This window comes from Lithobates pipiens, unplaced genomic scaffold (genome assembly GCF_037356315.1).
Source record: "Lithobates pipiens isolate NorthernLeopardFrog02 unplaced genomic scaffold, aLitPip1_a1.2 Scaffold_18, whole genome shotgun sequence".
Lineage (NCBI taxonomy): Eukaryota > Metazoa > Chordata > Amphibia > Anura > Ranidae > Lithobates > Lithobates pipiens.
In genome coordinates, this window is record NW_027507758.1 from 137,440,172 (window position 1) to 137,462,734 (window position 22,563).

The 22,563-nt window shown below is 40.7% G+C and overlaps 1 protein-coding gene across 1 annotated transcript in view; it reads left to right on the forward strand.

Moving 5' to 3' along the window:
- Window positions 1-22,563, forward strand: part of FNDC1 (fibronectin type III domain containing 1) — a 260,345-nt gene that overhangs the window by 115,801 nt on the left and 121,981 nt on the right. Inside the window, exons 3-4 of the mRNA XM_077486174.1 lie at window positions 5,041-5,139; window positions 11,211-11,328. Coding sequence (XP_077342300.1) covers window positions 5,041-5,139; window positions 11,211-11,328 — 217 coding nt within the window. The remainder of the gene's footprint in view (window positions 1-5,040; window positions 5,140-11,210; window positions 11,329-22,563) is intronic.

The window sequence follows — 22,563 nt, forward strand, 5'->3', positions numbered from 1 at the left end:
AATACATCCCTGGTGGTAAAAAGACAATTTCCTCCAGGCTTCAGGCCTTCAAACCACCCTCTGGGCACACCCCCCCAGGGAATGGCCAGGGCATAGTAAATTTTCAAGCCAGTTTAATAGAGTGCCATATGAATATAATAACTTTGTCCTATCAATAGTGGAAAAAGTTTTGGATCAAGGCTATAATGTACTTTTATGGTGCCATAAAACTTGGCATACAAAAGGTAGATAAAAAAGTAGAATTTTATTTCATTAACAACATCATGTTAAAAGACATACATAGTTAAATAGCTCTGTACATATTAGAGTGCAACTAAGAAGGTAATAATACCAGTCAACCCTGTAGCAATCATATCGACATGCTCAATATGTTTAGTGGGAAATTCACCGCTTTTTCAGGAGTTTATTTGCATACATATGATGTTTTTTAGAGCAGAGATAATATATCATACTACAAGTTAGAAAAGAGAAAATCATATTAATCATAACAAAGACAATAAAACATCTAAGGTCATTGTATAAAATGTTGATGTCAACCCCCATAGAGCCCCTTATCCAGAGCTAGACCATGCGCTGCAGTCTCCTTCTTTTGTCTGTGGGGGCTCCCATTCCCGCCGGGGCAGACCTATCCCTTTGGACTGCAGCGCATGATTATTGTTCATTGTTGTTCATTATAGCCTTGATCCAAAACGTTTTCAAATATTTAAGGCAGCCATTTGAATTTCCCACCGCAAGTCCTGGAAGCCTTCCCCAGAGGCTGGGGGAAACAATCAGACTCCTAGCCTGTGAGACCATGAGAAGATCAGGGCAAATGATCACAAATGATTACAGAGCAAGCCAGAAAACTAAATCTACCTACCATCCTATACTAGGAGTGTGCTACATCCACACTTTACTTCCTATGACATTAACCACCTCATGCCAGGAGCCAAAGGACACCATGGTAATGACCCCTCACTTGTGAATTAATTAGCGTTACCAGAAAGGAATGCAAAACATGTGCCATTCTTCACCAATCCCTTGTGTTTTCATTAGACACACACATTTTGTACATTAGTATTATTCTGTATATTGCATTCACTTTGCCCTATAGCAACCTTTCTCAACCTTTTCAACACAGAGGAACCCTTGAAATAGTTCTCCGGTCTCAGGGAACCCCTGCTAAAAATTAGAAATCTACAACTCATGATACATTAGGGTAATGGTCAGTGGGACGAATGGTCCTTACACTTGTGGTCATTGGGAAGAATTACCTCCTTACAGATAGTCAGAAAGATCAATAGTGTCAGTGGGAACTTATCCTAGAGGCTGAAATTGCCCAATGCTGAAGGAACCCCTAGCAACCTCTTGAGGAACCCTGGCTGAGAATCACTGCCCTATAGGCACACATCACAGGAAGCTACCACACTTTTATTAATGCAAGGTCTTGCTATCATGACTCCCCAGGTCAGGTCCATAGACCAACCCTACCCCACAGCAGGCTCCAATTTAGAAACTGAACCACGAGGTGAGAGACATAAAGTGCCACTGTCCTCCCACCAAACAGGACAGCCATCACCAGCCACACTCACCTGTTTCCTTCTCTAACTGGCCACTATTACCTGTAAATGTGTCCCAACTTGGAAGGTTAACATGTATGTTCTCCTAAATGTACCTAAAGCTCTCCTAAGTGTACTTAAAGTGGAACTTCACTCTCTCAATAAACACTATTTTGAATGCTGCTAGCATTAGTAAAGAGACAAGTATATCATATTTACCTGTTTTAAACATCTTTTTTATGTTCTTCAGTTACTTCCTAATTTCCAGGTCTAGACAAATGATGTCATATATCCCAGGAGTCTTCAGGAGAGGAGGACAGGGTTTTTAAAATAGGCCTGCATGCCTGAGCTAAGGGCAGATGGATTCCAGGAAGCAAATGCTACATGAGTCATCTGCCCTTAGTCAGGATAGCCACAGCCAGAAATGCTAGGGGGTGTTTTTTTCGAAGTAATTTGTCAGCAAAAAACAAAGACATGGATGGATGAGTGAGTTTTCTTAGAATCTTAACCTCTTGGCGCCGAGTGCACGCAAATATGCGGTCTCTTGGCGCTCCTGGCGAAGTTATCAACAGCTAACGGAAAGCTCCTGATTCCTGATTAGGATCAGGAGATTTCCAATCATATGGCAGCCAATCATGTTGGTCACATGACCATAGGCCCTGCCCCACCTCACGGCATTCTAAACCCCTTAAAGGGCAGGACACTTTTAGTATGTAGTGTTCAGATTCAGTGTGATTCCTCTTCGACCACAAAGGTACAAATATTTTGCAACAGCACATAGCTGTTTAACTGGCAGGGCTGCATGAGCTTAACTCCCAAAGTTATTGTTCTTTTGATACACCAAGGTTACGCTTGTCCTTTACTTAAACATCTTTCCCGGTAGATGACACTGACCCCTTCTTCACTGAAATAAAGTAATTTTATTGACAAACACATGACAAACAAATATATAAATATATATAGATTAGATATATACATAAACAATTAAACAATTGCATGCAAATTGGTTGTATAATTTGTAAAGGTAAAAAGGCTGTGCTACTGAACTGGTACACTGTCCCTAGATGTTCATATAGGAAAAGGTGCATAGAGAATATATTGTGGCCCATACCTGAGATGGATAATGTCCATAGCAACAAATTACCTGAAGAACAGGTCCATGGTAAAAGTGGCAAAGAAAAAGAAGAATCCCATCACAGCTCTTAGTTCTTACAGATCTATTCCCACAGGACTCTCTTTCTGGGGTTGGTCCTATGCAGATAATTATACCCCAAGACACAGGATATGACACACCTGCAGAGGGAGAAGTCACACACAACCTGACCCCTGCAGCAATCAGCCAGAATATTTAAAGTAATGCTGTACTATAATAGAAAACACAGGCAAAATACAACAACATGATGGACTAGGAATGTGCTTACATGCATTTATGTGAATGTTTGTGTAATGTGCAAACTTTTTGTATGTTGGTGTGCAATGTGAAGTTTGTGTATATGTTTGTGTTTTTGCTGCAACTTAAAGTGGTAGTTAATTGCCATTTTTTTTTTTTTTTTTTGAAACCTGAAAAGTAAAGTGATAATGTGCTAGTATGCATAGCATTAAAACTAAGCCCTCCAGTGGCTTGCTGTTACCCCCGACAGGGCTTCCATCTTCATCCGGTCTTCCTTCCAGGTTAGTGGGGTCCGGTCCTTTGATTGGATGAGCCATAATGAAGTCACTCCGGGGCATGTGTGTGGGAGCTGCTGTTCACAGCACAGGACTCCTTCAGAGCGCATGCGCTGGCGACATCAACAGTGGGTTCACAAGTAAATATCTCCTAAACAGTGCAAGTTTAGGAGATATTTACTGTCAAAACCCCTTTGTGCCAATTTACACCATTGCACTACACCCAAACCCACCTTGCTGACTGATGTGCATTTCAGTGCATTAACGTTCTTTGCAGTGTGGTGTGCTTTGTTTCCACATATGCTTCTTCCCACTTTTTACCAAATAAATACTCTTATGTGTGCTTTTATTAATAGCAGTGGCCCCCAAACACTGGCTGCCATAGACTAGCCCCCATATTAAGAAATCCTTGCAAGTGAGATTGTTTCACTGCTTACTGAACAGATGGAGCTGCTGTATATAGAGTGGCAGTGGGTGCCGGGCTGAGCATTCCAACATTCTGCAATGTAACTGGCGAGAGTGATCTCCTTTCTGATGGTGCCTCTTTAGCACTCGCCATGACATCAGTATGAGAAGCAGCAAGGGCCATAGATCCAACAAGGTGCGTAACCACTAACACCAATGATGAGGTTCAATTTCCCACTGACACATGGGAACTTTCCTCCGACAGACACAGAGGAACCATGCCTTCAAATGTCATAGGGGCATCATTCCTCCCACTACTAATACAGAAACAACATTGTGACCACTGATGGGAAATGATTACACTCGCTGATATCAAGGCATTTTTTGTACTCCCCCTGATGCAGGGGAATGTGGGAAGGGGAATGTACTACTACTGAGTCAGAAGCGTTTACTCCCAGGCACCATAGTCTGAACCAAAATCGTGTGATGAAAAGTGAACTGGCCCATTGTTTTAAAAATGTGGGGACCCCTAATTCATTCCTGATTGATGTGACCTTTAGATTCATAGAAGATATAACATTCTTTTTTATTATTCCCATATCACTTTATAGACGCCCTTTTACCAACTTTCTGCCAAATCTGTCTTTCCTGGGATCGTTCCTCCATTTCGTCTTTCCTAGTATCTCATAAAATGAAGACTCTCATGGTGTAGTATTTCAGATTTTATTAAAATCTGAACTCAGTGAACTCTTGCAAAATGTCTGTTTAACTTCTGACTTAAATCAGAAAGGTATAAATACGCAAAGAAGTAAAATATAATCCACCCTATAAAGCAGGTCGTGTCAGAGGTCTGCAGTATATCAGCCAATAGCGCCTCAATTTGATTCTTGCCCAGAGCACTGATTTTTCTAAAAACAGCCTATTTTACCAGCTCATAAGAAATAAAGCACAGTCATAATAAATGGATTGATAATTACAAGAAGAAAAACAAATTAGTTTACCTGCTTTTAATGCATTGAGCCAAGCAGCTGATGATTTTGCTTAAAATAATACCATATACAGTATGCACAACCGGCTTTTAGTGTGCGGAACCCAATAATTTGTAAATCAGTTTTTTTTTCCTGCTAAAAAGAATTACAGATAGGCAGCTTCAGTTTTTCCATTGAATACAGATGTTGTTGCTGTTTTGCATCTGGTAGCTACTAAAATGATACTGAACCTTTAAGGAAATCTAGAATAAGATAACTGAGATTGCTGGTCCATTAGAATTAACAAAAAGCAGCCTCCCTTGCTTTGATTAGAGCTGTTCATTCTGAAACATTATATTATAATAGATAAAATAGATTAATTGTTTCAATGCCAAGTTTAGAAATATTGACCCAGCTGTGAGCTATAATTACTCAATGAAAGTTCCTTTATTCTTCTCTTGCAGCATCTGAATCTGTACATGTTGTTTCCCTGCCTTCAATGAATCTCGAAAGAAAAAGTCAGCCAGTGTATCGGGCAGCTGTTACAAAGCTCAAAATTCCAGGTATTAGACAGGATTACTTTGATAATAAGCCATACAGTAGCACTAAAGCTATAGAATTGAATACAGATTATTGTAAAATAGCCACGTTCTGAGGTTTAATGGAAAAAAAAAAAACATATGGACATATGTTGAGAAGATGTTAACCTCTACCAAATCTGTGAAAATTCTATGTATTTATATTTGCTGGTGAACAGCATAAAAATGGATGTCTAAGATAAACATAACAGTAGTGGATAGCCAAGGCTTAGCCCAAATAGTTTTAGATTTGTAGATCAGTTATTATTATTACTATTATAATACAGTATTTACACAGCGCCAACAGTTTACGCAGTGCTTTACAACTTGAAGGTAGACAGTACAAATACAATAAAATTTAATACAGTAGGAATCAGAGGGCCCTGCTCTTTAGAGCTAACAATCTAAGAGGGAAGGTCAAGAGATACAAAAAGTAATAACTGTGGGAGATGTGCTGATGGAGAAGATAAATGTACAGTTGTTAGGTGGGGACCAGATAGGCTTCTCTAAAGAGATGAGTTGCAATAAAAGGAAGACATACATAAACTCTAAATCTACTCTGAGCCACATTCTAAAACAAATCTATTTAATCCTGACAAAAAAGAAACATACCTTTTCTGAAGCCAATCCGGTCTGGTCTCCAGCGGTGGATGCTGTGTGCAGGAGAGAACCGACAATGGCTGGGAAATGCCTGGGAAGTGATGTCACCCATAAAGTTACTATTGGGGTTCCATTTTCAGCTGCCTCCTCTGCATCTGCCTACACAGATAAGCCACCGCTGTCATCCCAGCTTGGAACAGGACCGGAGCTGTAGAACAGGTAAGTACAGTGATTTCTTCTTTACAGAGCTAGATAGATTTGTTTTAGAAAATGGATGGGAGTAGGTTTAGAGTTAGTTAGGTTATTCTACTTTAAGCTTTCTTCACATGATAATAAATCATTGGTATTTGGTTACAAGTGACTCTCCAATGCTATTTTGAAGGCCAACTTTACATCATATTTTGTAAAAATATTATTTTTTACTGATAAAAGTGAAGGACTGCTTAGTAGATATTGCTCGATAGCGCTAGCATAGTGGGGTTTGGTGGTTTATTGCCTTGCAATGTAGTGCTCTTGAAGATTTTAAGTTCTTGTGGTTTCAGCTTTACTGCTTTAGAGTTTCTTTGTGTTACAAATCAAAAGCAATATCAAATATGAAACAAATCTCATCCCTTTCTTCCTTTACTTTAGGGGTCTATAATGGAAGTCCTACAAAATCGAACTGGTTGTCTTCTAATGATCAGTATTGTACCTGATAATCATTGGGGCTTCTATAATATTAGACTATTGTAGATCGTTATTACAAAAGTTTGTAACTTTGACATTATTCCAAAAACAAATTAACAAATTATGTTTCCTGTTATATTCAGTATTGTACACCAACACTTATTAAAAAAAAAAAAATCAATATAAGATTACACTGTTAAATGCTAGTAATTATGAAACCACATTTTTAAATATCAATAAAAAGAGGAAAACTTTTTTAAAACTACAAGTTAGCGATGATTGCCAAAAAAGAGTGTACAAAAAAAAGCCATGATCATGTGAAAATTCCTGTTTGAAGATTTATAATTATCACAAAGCTTAATATGTTTGCGCATGCAGTGTTAAAAATAAAAATTTGCACATAAGCTGTCATAATTATATACTGAAAGATAAATCAATAGCATTTTATTTTATGAAGCGTAAATACCAGACAAGAAATTAGTGCACATTACATTTGGCACCAGATGACAGATCTCACTTTACCTAGCAATCAAAAAGAGTTTGAACCTGTCTGTACTTCACAGACAAAGATCTGTATCTGCCTTTTTAATTTACTTACCTTTCTGGACTGGTAATACTTAGCTACCGATGTGTATAAAGGGGGCAAAAAGTGCAGTTAATATTTTTTGTTACCGTGTGGGGGTATATTCCATGGGGGCTGAGTCACATTTCTTTCTGGAACTTCTATAGAAAGGCAACAGGGATTCTTCATCACTTGCTTAAATCAAAAGTTGACAGCAAAAACTTAAGCTCTATTTGAACAACACTATGCACACTATGCCATAGACTTGCTCCACTAGGATCTGATATTTATGGGATATGTTTGAAATAGCAATGATAAAGGTTTAACAAAGTACATTGTGTTTATAGGGTACATAGTTGCATCATTAAAGCCCAAATCTGGGTAACCTAAAAATAATCCCTTGTTTTGGGGCTGCGCCTGCAATACAAGTTTATTTTTTTTACTCTTTTAGGTCAAGGGCGCATAAAAAAGATTTACTTACCTGCTCCTCTGCTCCTCGGTACTGCTAGACTGGTACCTGCAGTGTCTTCTCAAAAAAGACCCTAACTAGAAAATGGAGGAATTTAACCACTTCAGCCCCGGAAGGATTTGTCCCCTTCATGACTAGGCCATATTTTCCAATACGGCACTGCATCAATTTAACTGACAATTGCAAGGTCCTTTGATGCTGTACCCAAACAAAATTGATGTCCTTTTTTCCCCACAAGTAAGGCTTTCTTTTGGTGGTATTTGATCACCTCTGCGTTTTTTATTTTTTGCGCTATAAACAAACAAAGAGCGACAATTAAAAAAAACAAACCTTTTTGCCATAATACATATCCAAAAAAATACATTTATTCATCAGTTTAGGCTAATATATATTCTTATATTCTTAACATATTTGGTAAAAAAATTGCAATTGGTGTTTATTGATTGGTTTGCGCAAAAGTTATGGTATCTACAAACTATGGGATAGAATTAGGGACTTGTTTTTCTTTTTTATTGTTTTTACTAGTAATGGCGGCAATCTGCGATTTTTAGCGGAACTGTGATATTGCGGTGGATAAATCTGAACCCAAATGACACTTTTTGAGGACCATTGATATTATTACATTGATGATCAGTGCTATAAAAATGTACTGATCAATGTCAAAATGACACTGGCAGGGAAGGGGTTAACACTAGGGGGCAATCAAGGGGTTAAGTGTGTTCCCTCAGCGTGTGGCTCACTGAGACATGACAGAGGTCACTGTTCCCAATCAATGGGAACAGTAGTTCTCTGACATGTTCCCTGTCAGAATTTGAGATTCACCTTGTTTACAAAGACAGATCCCCATGCTGCCTCTGTATTAGGCGATCACAGGTGGCTGGCAGGCCCCAAGTGCATGCAACCCGTGGGCATGCTCCTGCAGTATGCAGCGGGAAGATGAGCATGCAGGTGGGGGGGAGCGCCCGCTAGCAGCGCGCGCACCCACAACAGCGCCAGTATAGTAGCTTGCGCAGGTGCTGTTGGCAATTTGCGCAGGAGAGCCGACCTGCTGCAGTATATTTGCGTGAGCTGGTCGGCTAGTGGTTAAAGGTACCTTTAAAAGTTAGGTTCTTTTTTAATGCAACCTCTTCAAATGTAAGTTCTTTGTATGTTCTGTTCTTTAATCTTGTTCCCAACTGGTTCCTGTACATTTACTGTGGCACAATGGCACCGATGCGCGAAACCCCATATATACGGGGCTCCTTTAAGGGATACCAGAGGGGATGGGGACCCAATGCATGTGGCTGGCAGTCACGATCAGTGCCTGCCAGGCGCGATCGCATGCACGAGGGCCAGCATGGACATTTGTGTGTGTAAATACACAAATCCCTGTCAAAGGAGAGGAGAAATGTTTTTTGTTCCTACTATGTAGGAACAGCGAAATGTCTCTTCTACTCAGTCTTATCCCCATACAGTTAGAACACACCTAGGGAACACACATTTAACCCCCTGATTGCCCCCAGTGTTAACCCCTTCCCTACCAGTGTCATTTACACAGTAATCAGTGCATTTTTATAGCACTGATCGCTGTATAGATGTCAGTGGTCCCAAAAATGTGTCAAAAATGTCTGATCTGTCTGCCGCAATACCGCTAAAAATTTGCAGATCACCCCCATTACTAGTAAAAAGAAAAAAATGCCATTAAAAATGCCATTAATCTTTCCCATAGTTTGTGGTCGCTATAACATTTGCACAAACCAATCAATATTACGCCTATTGCGATTTTTTTACCAAAAATATTTAGAAGAATATATATTGGCCTAAACTGATGAAATTCTTTTTAAAAACATTTTTGTGGATGTTTATTATAGCAAAAAGTAAAAAATATTGTTTTTTTTTCACAATCGTCGCTCTTTTTTTGTGTATAGCGCAAAAAATAAAAACTGCAGAGGTGGTCAAATAGCACCAAAAGAAAGCTCTATTTGTGGGAAAAAAAGGACGCAAATTTTGTTTGGGTACAGCATTGCATGATAAAAGTTCTCTAGTTAGGAAGGGGGGTAAAACCTTCCATGGCTGAAGTGGTTAAGATGCACATCCAAGAGTCTCTTAAAAATATCCATACTTCCCACAGCCACCACCAATTGTGGAAGAGAGTACCACATCCTTTTTGCCCTGACAGTGAAAAACCCTCTGCGCAGTTTAAGGTTAAACCTCTTCTCCTCCAATCTTATACTATGTCCCCGTGTCCTCTTACGCCCCTTGAGACTGAATAGCTTTTACCTATGCTGAGATCACCATTAAAGTGAATGTAAACCCACTCTCATAATTGCTAATTTACTGCCATAGTGCTTATCTCTAAGGATATACATGCCTCCTGCATGTATCCTTACCTGTCAAATATCTCCCCTTTTTCTGCAAAGCTCCGGATTCTGTGGACGTGTCTGTTGTCTGGAGCTCGTTGGGTGGAGTCGTGATGTCAGTAGACTCCCCGTTCACCTCTACACTCTCCTTGGCAACATGTATTTTCTCCTGTGTATTTCTTACACTGAACTTCTGCTGGTCTCGTGGTGTAGACCTAATGATCACTAACATCCAGTCAAAACCCAGGAAAGGCACCACATGACTTCAACATGACCAATCATGCTGAGGTGTGGAGCAGCCAATCCTGGGAGAGTTGGAGAAGAAAGGGGGGCTGTGAAGTACACAGAATTTCAGGTCAATGTGAAGCAATACACTGGACATAATAGTAGTATAGGGCTGCTTTCAGACTGATGTGCTGCAGTTTATATACACCGTGGGTGCAGTGCAGTGTAATTGAAGCTTTACTGCAGGTTTTCTGCACTTAGCCAAAGACTTCTATTATATCCTGCTGTTTTACCAGCCCCTAACTCTACATGTAAATGAGCACAAATTCTACTCCTCTGAAAAGCAATCCAAGTGTGTGTTGATAAGTGGTGAGGAGGTGATATGTTGCCTTCTCACTCTCTGATTTGCCTTGCAATGCACGCATTTGCAACATGGTAGTCCTGCAATAAGAGGTATAAATCAGGTGTGAGGAGGTGACACTGTGACCAGTGATCTTTGACTACTCCCATGTTGTTCAGGTAGATATCCACCTCTGTAAGGTTGCCTACCCCTACCCCAATAGAGACTTAGGCCGCGTACACACGCGCGGACTGTTCGCCCAACTTTGTCCGTCCAACAGTTTCGGCAAACAGTCCGCTCAAACTTAGCATGGACGGACATGGCCACACATGACGGACGAACAGTTTGCTGAAACCGTGCGCGATGACGTGAACGGCACGTACGACGGGACGAAAAACACGACGTCCTATACACTGCATTATAGCTTTCGGCGTGAAAATCCTTTCTGAGCATGCGCGCAACTTTGTTTGACGAACAAGCCTACACACGAGCGGACTGTTCGCTGAAACAAGGTTTCAGCGGACAGTTTTACGGAATTTCCGAAAAACCTTGTCCGTCCAACTGTCCGCTGAAACTGTCCGCTGAAAGCCCACACACGAGCGGACTGTCCGCCCAAACACTGTTCAGCGGACAAAGTTGGACGAACAGTCCGCCCGTGTGTACGCGGCCATAGAAAGCAGTAAAAACCTGACAGAGGTACTAACTCTTGCTTACTCTCTTTCTAAAGATATTAAAAAAAGGCTTTGGCATTAGATAGACCTTAAATCATTAGCATATCGACAATAATGAGGGATGTTATCTGTTAATAATATTGTTATACTGTGATGAATATTAAAAAAGAATGTATCATTTCAGAAAACGATTATTCATTGGAGCCTAAGGATGTAAGTGCCAGAGTCCTTTCCTCTCAGTCTGTGCTTGTTACTTGGGTTGACCCCGTATATGAAAAGTCTGCAAAGATCAGTTCAAACAGGTAAGTTGCTGTGATTCTTCTTTATGTGGTGCACACCCCAAATTAATTCTGTTTACAGGTTCATGAATTTATTACCTGTACTGAAATATGTTGTGCAGAGACATGTTGGAGTTCTAAAGAGTGTCTTACAGATTTTTGAAATGTTTTATTGTATATTAAAGTGGTTCTAAAGCCTTAAGTGTTTTTTTTCTTTTTTACCTTAAAACATACGCTGCATTAAGGTAAAAAACAAACAAAAAACTTCTGTGTCCAGAATCCCCAGCTCCCCCTTATACTTACCTGACCTGGATACAGCACTGTGCCCAAGAGCAGAGGCTCTCTCCTCTCTCTCCTTTCTCACAGGGCCCATTGATAGCAGCAGGAGCCATTGGTTCCTGCTGCTGTCAATCACATCCTGTGAAGAGGGAGCGGGGGACGAGGCCAAGTCTTGCTGTTTGTGTCCATGGACATTGGCAGCGTGGCTCAGGGTCGAGCCCACACATGTGCCCCTATAGCTTCCTATGGGGCACTCACAAAAGACGAGGAGCCAGGAGGGCCCGTGAGGGATCCCAGAAGAGGAGGTTTGGGGCTGCACTGTGCAAAACCATTGCACAGGGTAGGTGAGTATAACATGTTTATTATTTTTATTAAGTATTATTTGTATTAAGAAAAACAATAATGTTTTAGAATTAAGATATTATTATTGGGAGGAAGGAAGTAGAAGCTACCATGACACCACCGGATCGGATTAAGTACAGCAGGAAAGAGTTTTTTTTTTAATAAAAAACTCCTAGGCGGATTCAGGGGTGAGGGTTTTAATGCCTGGAGCTTGGTTTTAATTACCGTATATACAAGAGTATAGGCTGACCCAAATATAAGCCAAGGCACCGAATTTTACCAAAAAAAACTGGGAAAATTTATTGACTCGAGTATAAGCCTAGGGTGGGAAATGCAGCAGCTACCGGGTAAACAATGCCCATCTGCAGCCTCACTGTTCCCATTTGCAGCCTCACTGTACCCATTTGCAGCCTCACTGTGCCTGTCTGTATCATCAGTGCCCATCTGCAGCCTCACAGTGCCCATCTGCAGCCCAGCCTCACTGTGCCCATCTGAAGCCTCGCTGTGCTCATTTGCAACCTCACTGTGCCCATTTGTAACCTCACTGTGCCCATTTGCAGCCTCACTGTGCCCATCTGCAGCTGTACCTTTGATAACTAAAACAGCGGGAGTCTCCCGCTGTGTCATGCAGTCTGTTCTGTGGCCGTCGATTGTAAAAAAAGCCCCGCCTCCTCCTCGTCTGTGATAGACGGAACACTGATACAGTTTCCCAGCATTGTGTTGATGTTCCGTCTGTCACGGATAAGGAGGAGGTGGGGCTTTGTTACAATGGACAGCTGCCGAACAGACTGCATGACACAGCGGGAGACACGCTCTGTTTTAGTAATCAAAGGTACAGCTGCAAATAGGCACCCTCACTTGAGACCCTCACTGTAGTATAATCCGAGGAGTGTTTTTTCAGCCTAAAAAATGTGCTGAAAAACTCGGTTTATACTCGAGAATATACGGTAACTGGAATCCTGTTTTATTTGTTGATCCATTGACCGCCATGGAGCTAGCAGACATATTTTATCTCTGTACATTGATCACAAATAATTATCTTATGATGTGACTGGTGCAATAGATGTATGCCTGCATGAATATATATATATATATATATATATATATATATATATATATATATATATATATATACTTTGGCAGTACAAGAATGCAATTTCATAAAATGATCATTAAAAAATCATGGGGATATTAAGTGTAATGACTTTGGCTCCTATATGAACTTCTGCCCATTTGACGGGAGGGATGTGTTTTTCTTCAAATGGTACCGGTGAGAAACTATTCTCAGTACTTTGATACTTTTCAGATGCACACAGTAAAGGAGAGAAGCTCATAAACTAGTCATGTCAAAGTACAAGCGTCTGAATTCTTACTTCCTTTTGCATTTGAAATATTGCTCTTGTTGTTTTGTGATGTATAACCATTAAATCAAATAGGTATATTTACTTAGTTTAGAAGTCACAGATGTTTATTTTAAGTACCTATAAATCTAAGAGACGTGCATTTATGAAAAAAAAGAACCTGTACGAATCTACTAACAAGAGTACAAATGTTTTTCATGATGTAATATTCTAAATATAGCCTAGAAAATGTGTGCCTGTTTATCTTGAACAGGGTATTGTTTTAGATTTTGTGCTGGTTGATGACTGTGATCATTTTGTGCATGCGATAGGTTTCATGTAATATATTAAGTATGTACTTTATGTATAACGAAATACACAGAGAGAACAGTGGGAATAACTGACATGGACTATAACTGTAAAGGAAATACCATTACTGTAATCAGAAGATTATGAAAAATTTGTCCATTGGATGGTTGTTTAAAATGTCCATTCATACAAGGCATTCAGAAAAATGTAAAGTATAAAAAAAACATAAATGGGAAGAAAATAAATCTTATTCAGTTCCTCTTTACTCACACCTTTGCACTTTGTTAACATGCATTACCCACATTGTGTGGGGCCATTCATTGCCAGTGGCACCCCGATGCACAGTACAGTAGCTGCACAGATGTGCTCAACCTATTACATTAGGCTGTGCACCCCAAAGCTCAAACACACCGACTGCTCACTGTGTTCATTTAAAAAGGGAAGGGGTCGGTAAATTACATATTTACCAGCCCCTTCCACCACTCATCCTAAAACATCCCCCTGTTTGTGCCTGTTACAGCAGCCGGTGGGACACCCTATGCCCACGCCTATGGGTAGCTGCCAATGTGCAACACACAGCAGTGCATCACAGTGTATATATCATGGATTGTGCTGTGCTGCAGGACATTAGCAAAAATGTTTCTTTTTCTGGTCTGTTAAGGTAAATGGGCAACCCATTAAAAGAAATGAGCTGTTTTAGCGCAACACACTTTCATACACTTCACAATAAGTATTAACACCCCAATGCAATAGGCTAGATAGGTCTAAACATGCAGAACATCTAGAATTATCTCTTTGATGAATGGTCCTGTGTCCACCAGACTTCTGGTTGGTGACAGATTATTGCACACTGATTAGACATGTGCATTAGTTTTCGTCCGAATGCATTTTCGTCCGAATTTCAGCTATTTTCGTTTTCGTTTTGACAAACGATAACGAAAGCACAGAATCCGAAAAACGAAAGATCCGACATAAATTAATGCTTTATTTTCATTTTCATTGTTACAACAGTTCGATATAGAATAGGAGATTCGACGTGACTCTGACAATAATCTGTATCTATAGAACCTGTGGTCGAATGTGCCTAACCTTACCTCTATTAGTCCAAGATTATATAGAGAAAATATTCGACAGAGAAAAAAGATTTGACAGAGAGAAAAGATTCTGCAAGTTACTGTCCTAAAAAGTGTTTGGAGACCCGGGTCCTGCCCCAGGGGACATGTATCAATGCAAAAAAAAGTTTTAAAAACGGCCGTTTTTTCGGGAGCAGTGGTTTTAATAATGATTAAAGTGAAACAATAAAAGTGTAATATTCCTTTAAATTTCGTGGGGGGGGGGGGGGTGTGTATAGTATGCCTGTGAGAGGGCGCATGTTTCCCGTGCTTAGAACTGTCCCTGCACAAAGTGTCATTTATGCAGGAAAAAAGGTCCTTTAAAATCACTCGCAGCTATTATGAATTGTCGGCTCCGTAATACAGAGAACACTCATTAAAAGTCATTGATAAAAAAAAAAAAAAAAAAAAAAAAAGCGTGGGGGTCCTCCAAATTCAATTACCAGGCCCTTCAGGTCTGGTATGGATATTAAGGGGAACCCTGCGTCAAATTAAAAAAAAATTTGACGTGGGGTTCCCCCTAAATATCCATACCAGACCCTCCATGTCTGGTATGGATATTAAGGGGAACCCCGCGTCAAATTTAAAAAAAAATTGACGTGGGGGTCCCCCTAAATATCCATACCAGACCCTTCATGTCTGGTATGGATGTTAAGGGGAACCCCGCGTCAAATAAAAAAAAAAAATCCATACCAGACCCTTTATCCGAGCACGCAACCTGGCAGGCCGCAGGAAAAGAGGGGGGGACGAGAGAGCGGCCCCCCCTCCCTCCTGAACCATACCAGGCCACATGCCCTCAACATTGAGAGGATGCTTTGGGGGTCTGTGACCCCTCAAAGCACCTTGTCCCCATGTTGATGAGGACAAGGGCCACATCCTCACAACCCTGGCCGGTGATTGTGAGGGTCTGCGGGCGGGGGGCTTATCAGAATCTGGATCATGTTGTGATTTTCATGTAGTGCGGAATACGCAGCGAATTCCTTGTGAATTCTAACCACATCTAGTGTGAACCAAGGCTGAAGATAATAAATGTGGCAGTGAGACTTTGGGGTTGATTTACTAAAGGCAAAGAGACTCTGCACTTTGCAAAATGCAGTTGCACTCTGCAAGTGCAGTTGCTCCAGACCTTAGTAAATGAGCAGAAGTTCTGTTGACTTTCTTCATCTAATCATGTGCAAACAATAATGCTGTTCTTTTTTTCCTTGCATGTGATTGGGTATTCTTGCAAAGTGAAGGTTTGCTTTATTGACCTGGTTCACATTGGTGCGTTTTGACATGTCAAATTGCATGTCAAATCAACAGCAATCGCTGACAATGGCACTGCCCTAGTTTCTGTACTACTTTTTGCGATTTCCATTGATATCTGTGCAGAAACCCGCACAGATGTCTGTGAAATCACCGCCGAAATTGGGACTGACACGCGGTATTTCAGCTCAACTAGCACAGCTTCATTCCTGCAGCTCAGTGTGGACCTGGGCATTAACTAAGTTCTGAAGCAACTGCACTTGCAGAGTGCACAATCTATTTGCCTTCAGTAAATCAACCCCAAAGCCTCACTTTGAATGATGGAAGTCAGCAGAGCTTCTGCTCATTTACTAAGCTCTGGAGCAACTGCACTGCAGAGTGCTACTGCACTTTGTAAAGTGCACAGTCTATTTTTCTTTAGTAAATCAACCCATTTGTTTTGGGTCCCTACTGCATTGGAACAGTTTATATGATTGATACCAGTTCCAGTATTTTGCCTTACCCCTGACCCTCTGCTGTGCCATTCACAAAGCACAATTGTAGCATCATCACTGTGCTGTGCTTTTTGAATATCACAGCAGGGTGAGAAGGGAGGAGGTACCACACCAAAATTATTGTCGATGATAGACCCCTTTTGGATGCAGTGGGAAGTTGGAAGTGGTGTCCCCCCTGTTCATAGCAGAATCACTCAGTGGCGGTTAGAGACCTCTTAAGTAGTAAAAGCCTGACAGTGTTTTCATGTGTCAATTAAAAAAATGGATTCAGGCTTTATTTCAGAAAAAATTTACATAAAATTTCACTTTTATTTAGCAAAAAACACAACCCTCTAAAAGGTCACTGTAGATATTCACAAGCAAAATGCTAAATGGAAGGATATACCTGCTATAATCACGCATTCAGTTCCAAGATATGCGGTACCCTTGGCTTATATATGACTAAAGATATAAGACTCATAAAGTAATCAGTGGGGCTGGGGAACTCTGAAATGTTACTTTCAGGAAACGTAAGTCAAATACACTGTGATTAAATTATATTTCCAGGAATATTCTGCACACAAACTACACAATGGCCTGGTCCTGCCATTGTGGCAAGTACATGATATCTGATAAGTATGATTGCAGTGTCAATATTACTTCTTAAATCAACATTATGCCACAAGACATGTACAATGCTGGAAAGAAATGTAAGCGCAGGGCATACATGGCAGGGTGGAAGGAACTACCAGACTGCGATAGGTTAAAGAGGGGTGTTTAGTCAGAATAAACTGTCTCTTACCTGATTGGAAGAGTTTTGTGCAGGGTGGAGAGGAGCTGGATAATAGTTGAGGGGAGGAACGAGGAGGCATCAGTTGCAGGGGAAAAATCGATGGTGGAACATATCAAACCTCCCACCCTGGTGGAAGAGGTTTTTGCTGTAATAAATGAAGAGGGTCATTGCGGTTGGCGTCCTTGACGAGGGATACAAAATTAGGTATTTGATAAAATGGTGGGACCCATCTCAGATATGGAGTCCTCCCAGTTTGTATAGTTCAGTCTAGACTACCGGGTAGTAAGGTGGTAGGGGTCTGTGGTCAGTTAGCGAGTCCTCGAGGCAGTGTTTGCGCCTGGGGACAGAATATAACTTAGAGGTACCACAGATTCCAAAGTTTGGAAGATGATGTCGTCAAGGATCTACAATCATTTATTCGCATTAGAGCTGGAGCATTTATGAAGTTTTATGTTTAAATATAGTTTTGAGTTAATAAAAGGCCAAACGGCCATTTACATACTTACAGTGTCAGCATTCTTATTTAGGGAAAAAGGGAGGTTTTCAGGTACAATTTTGAGTTGGGGCAGTAAGTTATCTGAACGACCCTAGACATGATTTGTACTTATAAATAAACAATGAAACACGTTGAAGTAAAACAAAGTAATAATAAAGTCCCATAAACAGTGTGACACAACTAACTGTTCAAAGAAGCAACCAATGAGTAATTATTAGTTTAAGCGTGCTAAAAAATAAAAATGCTCAACCAACAATAATATTACACCAAAGTAAAAGAAGCAGTCTTGTTACAGGAAGTCTTCCAATGTGCATCCCATCACCAAATGAGTGAATACCACATTCAACAGAGAATAAGCCTCTAAAGATCGAGGTGTAATCGCTTTTTTACATCAGTAAACAACTCTCCACCCAGACTGCTTCAAGGCCGTAATCAAGCAGCAGGGATACCCCAGGAAGCAGCTGCTCTAAACTCAAGGATAAAATCACCTGAGCTTTCCAACTCCAAAGGACTTGATTCCACACATACAGTGACGGTATGTTCTACCAATCCCTTGTGTTATATGTGATTAGTGGAGCATACCATCCTTGTAAGTGTGGGATGGAGTCCTTTGGAAGGATCATGCAACTTTGTCCTTGAGTTCAGAGCAGCTGCAACCTGAGAAATCCCTGATACTTGATTACAGTCTTGCAGTGGTTTGGGTAGAGAGGCACATATTGATGTCAAAAAATGATTACAACTCTGTCTTTAGAGGCCTATTTTCAGGTTATTGTTGGAAGAGATTTTTTTAACAAGCTTCCTTTACTTTGGTAGAATATTTGTGTTGGTTGAGGACTTTTGATTTTGAGCTCATATGGACTAATAACTACTACTGAGTGGTCGTTTGTATAGTCATTTTGATATGTCAAACACTGTTTATGGAAATTTAATATCACTTTGTTTTACTTCCATGTGTTTCATTGTTATTTTATAAGTACAAGTCATGTGGTATAATGTTGATTTAAGAAGTAACATTGGTACTGTAATCATACTCCTCGTTTATATGAGACCTTCATATAATGTATCTGTCATTATTGCCAGCAGCCAGTTCAACACAATTTTCGCAGACATTTTTTTTCTTTTTCTGAGTGATATCTGAGGTTTTTGGCAGTGTGGTTGAATCATATCTGGCTGCAAGCTGAAATAATTTGTAAAAAGGTAATTTGTAACAATACATTAAATAATGTCATGTACAGAAATGAAATGTTACCGTATATTCATTTTTAGTACAATTACATTTCTGTTAAGGCATAAGAACATTTTCACACATGTCTGAAGATTTTATTAACTTCATAACTTACATTTACGTAGTATTTGATTTAAAAACAATGTAAAATACACATGACCGAATACCATTATGGTTTTCTTTAGGGAAATTTTTTTTTTCCATGTATTGTTCTAGTTTGGGCTAAAATATGGAGGATTATTAAACCTTACTGTGGCCATAGGCAACAATAAAAACCTTATCCTACCTTTTCCTAGTCTACTAGAATTGCTTTTTTACTGTCTGTACCCACATTAAGGAGATTCACCTTCACTTCCTGTACTGTGTGAAACTAGATTTGTTTATTGTTGTATTGTATGTGCCCATTAAAGAGATATAGTGTACAGTAGGGATGAACCCGATGTTTCAAGTCGAACGTAAGTTCGACTCCAACATCGGTGTTCACCCGTTCGTCGAATTGAGAAGATTATAGGGCATTCGAGCGCCTGCGGAACGCCCCATAATGAACGGCGAGGCCATCAATGCACTGCGAGATTGCAGTTCATTGACGATTGGCTGATTGGCCAAAGCATACATCTGACCTGCATGCTTTGGCCAATCACAGTGCGCTCTGCTGTGAGAGCCATGATTGGCCAAAGGCAGGATGTTGTTGGCCAATCATGTCCACGCCCCACACTATGTAAGGGTGTTTACATATCAGCCGTACATATTTTTTTGAATGAGAGCAGCAAAATTACATTTCTAAAGAAAAAGATTCAATTCAAAACTGCTTGTGGCTGTAATGTATTGCAGGATCTCAGCCGTATAGATAAAAATCGGCATGCGTTTCCCCCCCTCAAGTCCATTACCAGGCCCTTTGGGTCTGGTATGGATATTATTGGGATCCCTGTGCCAAAATGTAAAAAAAATGGCGTAGGGCCCTCCCAAAATCCCTACCAGGCCCTTCAGGTCTGGTATGGATATTAAGGGGAACCCCGTGCCACAATTGAAAAAAGAATGGCGTAGGACCCTCCCAAAATCCATACCAGGCCCTTCAAGTCTGGCATGGATTTTAAGGTAACCCCGCGCCAAAATTAAATAACAAAATGGTGTGGGTCCCCCAAAAATCCATACCAGACCCTTATCTAAGCGCGCAACCTGACAGGCCACAGGAAAAGGGAGGGGGACGAGAGAGCGCCTTCCCTCCTGAACCATACTGGGCCACATGCCCTCAACACGTGAATGGGTATCGGGTACATTGTACCCCTACACATTCACCAAAAAAAGTAAAAATGACAGGAGACAGTTTGTCCTTTATTAAAAAACTATTTAAAATAAACATGTCCCACGATGTCCATCCATCTTCGATCACAGCCCCGACAGACCCGAGAAAACAAAAACAGAAAAACTCCACTTTAATGGGAGGCGCCCCGTGACTGCAGGCTTTTTGCATTGAATAGCTGAGGGCAGAGCCCCCCGGTGATGTAAACGGGTGACCCCGTCCCCTCTGACGTTACCTGACATCACATGACATCAGAAGGGAAGGAGTCACCCACTTACATCACCTGGTGGCCCCACCCTCAGCTATATAAGAGCTGTCAATGCACAAAGCCTGGGCTTTCTTCATTTTTTTCCCCTTGAGTCGTCGCTGTGATCAAAGATGAATGGGCAATGGGCTTTTTTTTTTTTTAATAAAGGAATTATCCCAAACTGTCTCCTGTCATTTTTACTTTTTTGACACTTTTTTTGGTGAATGTGTAGGGGTACAATGTACCCGATACCCATTCACATAGGGGGGGTGGGATCTGAGGGTCCGCTTGTTAAGGGGGGCATCCAGATTCTGCTTTGCCCCCCCGTCTGCAGTTCCCCACAACCACTGGGCATGGTTGTGGACCCCAAAACACCCTCCCCATGTTGAGGGCATTTGGCCTGGTATGATTCAGGAGGGGGGCACTCTCTCGCCCCCCCTTTTTATGCAGCCTGCCAGGTTGTGTGCTCAGATAAGGGTCTGGTACGGGTTTTGTGGGAGACCCCCACAGCATTTTTTTTTTAATTTGGCTTAGGGTTCCCCTTAATATCCAAACCAGTTTTTGGGGGGTCCCTACACAATTATTTTTTGAAATTTTGGTGCGGGGTTTCTCTTTATATTCATACCAGACCCAAAGGACCTGGTAATGGACTGGGGGGGACCCATGCCATTTTTTTTCAATGATTTTTATCTATTTTGCTGAGATCCAGCAATACATTACAGCTGCGAGCAGCTTTAGATGACGTTTTTTCCTTTAGAAATGTAATTTTGCTGGGGTACTGTTCTAAACACGGGAAAGATGCACTACTTTACAGGCAGACTAAAGGCACCCCCCAGGTGTGATATTTCATTTTTATTGTTTCACTTTTAGCATTATTAAAATCACTGCTCCTGAAAAAACAACTTTTTAAAACTTTTTTGCATTGATACATGTCCCCTGGGGCAGGACCCAAGTCCCAAAACACGTTTTTTGTCAATACCATGCATATAAGCCTTTAAAATTAGCACTTTTGATATTTCATGTTAGTGTCCCATAGTCTTTAACTGTGTTCGCACAAATGTTTTGCCTGTTCGCAAATTCTGGTGCGAACTGAACCGGGGGGTGTTCAGCTCATCCCTACTGTACAGTCACATCCTGTTTTGTCTGACACCCACCATACAGAAACAATTGCCCAATGGGGACACACAGGAATGCAACTTTAACAGTTGTTCTAATCTTTCCGAAGTCTATCTTTAAAAAGTTTTAGCTGAACCTGTCCTCAAGTTTTTAAGTCTCTTAACCCCCCTGGTGGTATTCCCGAGTCTGGCTCGGGGTGGAAATTTTACACCAAAAGCGGTAACCCCGAGCCAGACTCGGGACCGCATCGCTGAATCCAGGAGGAGATTTACTTACCTTCTCCCTTGGATCCAGCGATGTCCCCCCGCTGTACGAGCGGCTCATCCTCCGCTCAATTCACCACGGGGCCGAGCTCCGTTCCCTGCGAGCGTTGCGACACACGGGGACGGAGATCGGCGCCAAATTCAAAAAGTGAAACACACAGTATACATACAGTATAATGTAATCTTACAGATTACATTGCTGTATGTAATTATTTCACATCCCCTTTGTCCCTAGTGATCTGTCCAGTGCCCTGCATGCAGTTTTATAATATAAAAACTGTTCTTTATGCCTGGAAACTGGAGATTCTCCATAGCAACCAAAACCGTCCCTTTACATCAAAAATGATTTTAGACCAGCTAGAAAACAGCGATAATAAATTGGAATCACTCGCAGAATTGAGCGATATCGATTTGTGGGGAGATCCGTCATCAAATATTGAAAAGTAATGACAGTGACAATTCTGCAACTGAGCAAATTTCAGTGTTTTTGATTTGATTACATTATTGAATAATTTTTATTATTGTTATATTATTATTTGGTATAATTATTTATAGTTATTTATTATATTATAATTTATGATTTCATTTTTCAAACTTTATCATACCCGGGATGTCTGCTAGACTCTGGTTTGGACAGATTTAAGTGAGTTATTCCTAAGAATTACAGGACTACAATATAAAACGCCAAATTCTCATGCAAAATAATTGTACCGCTTTTA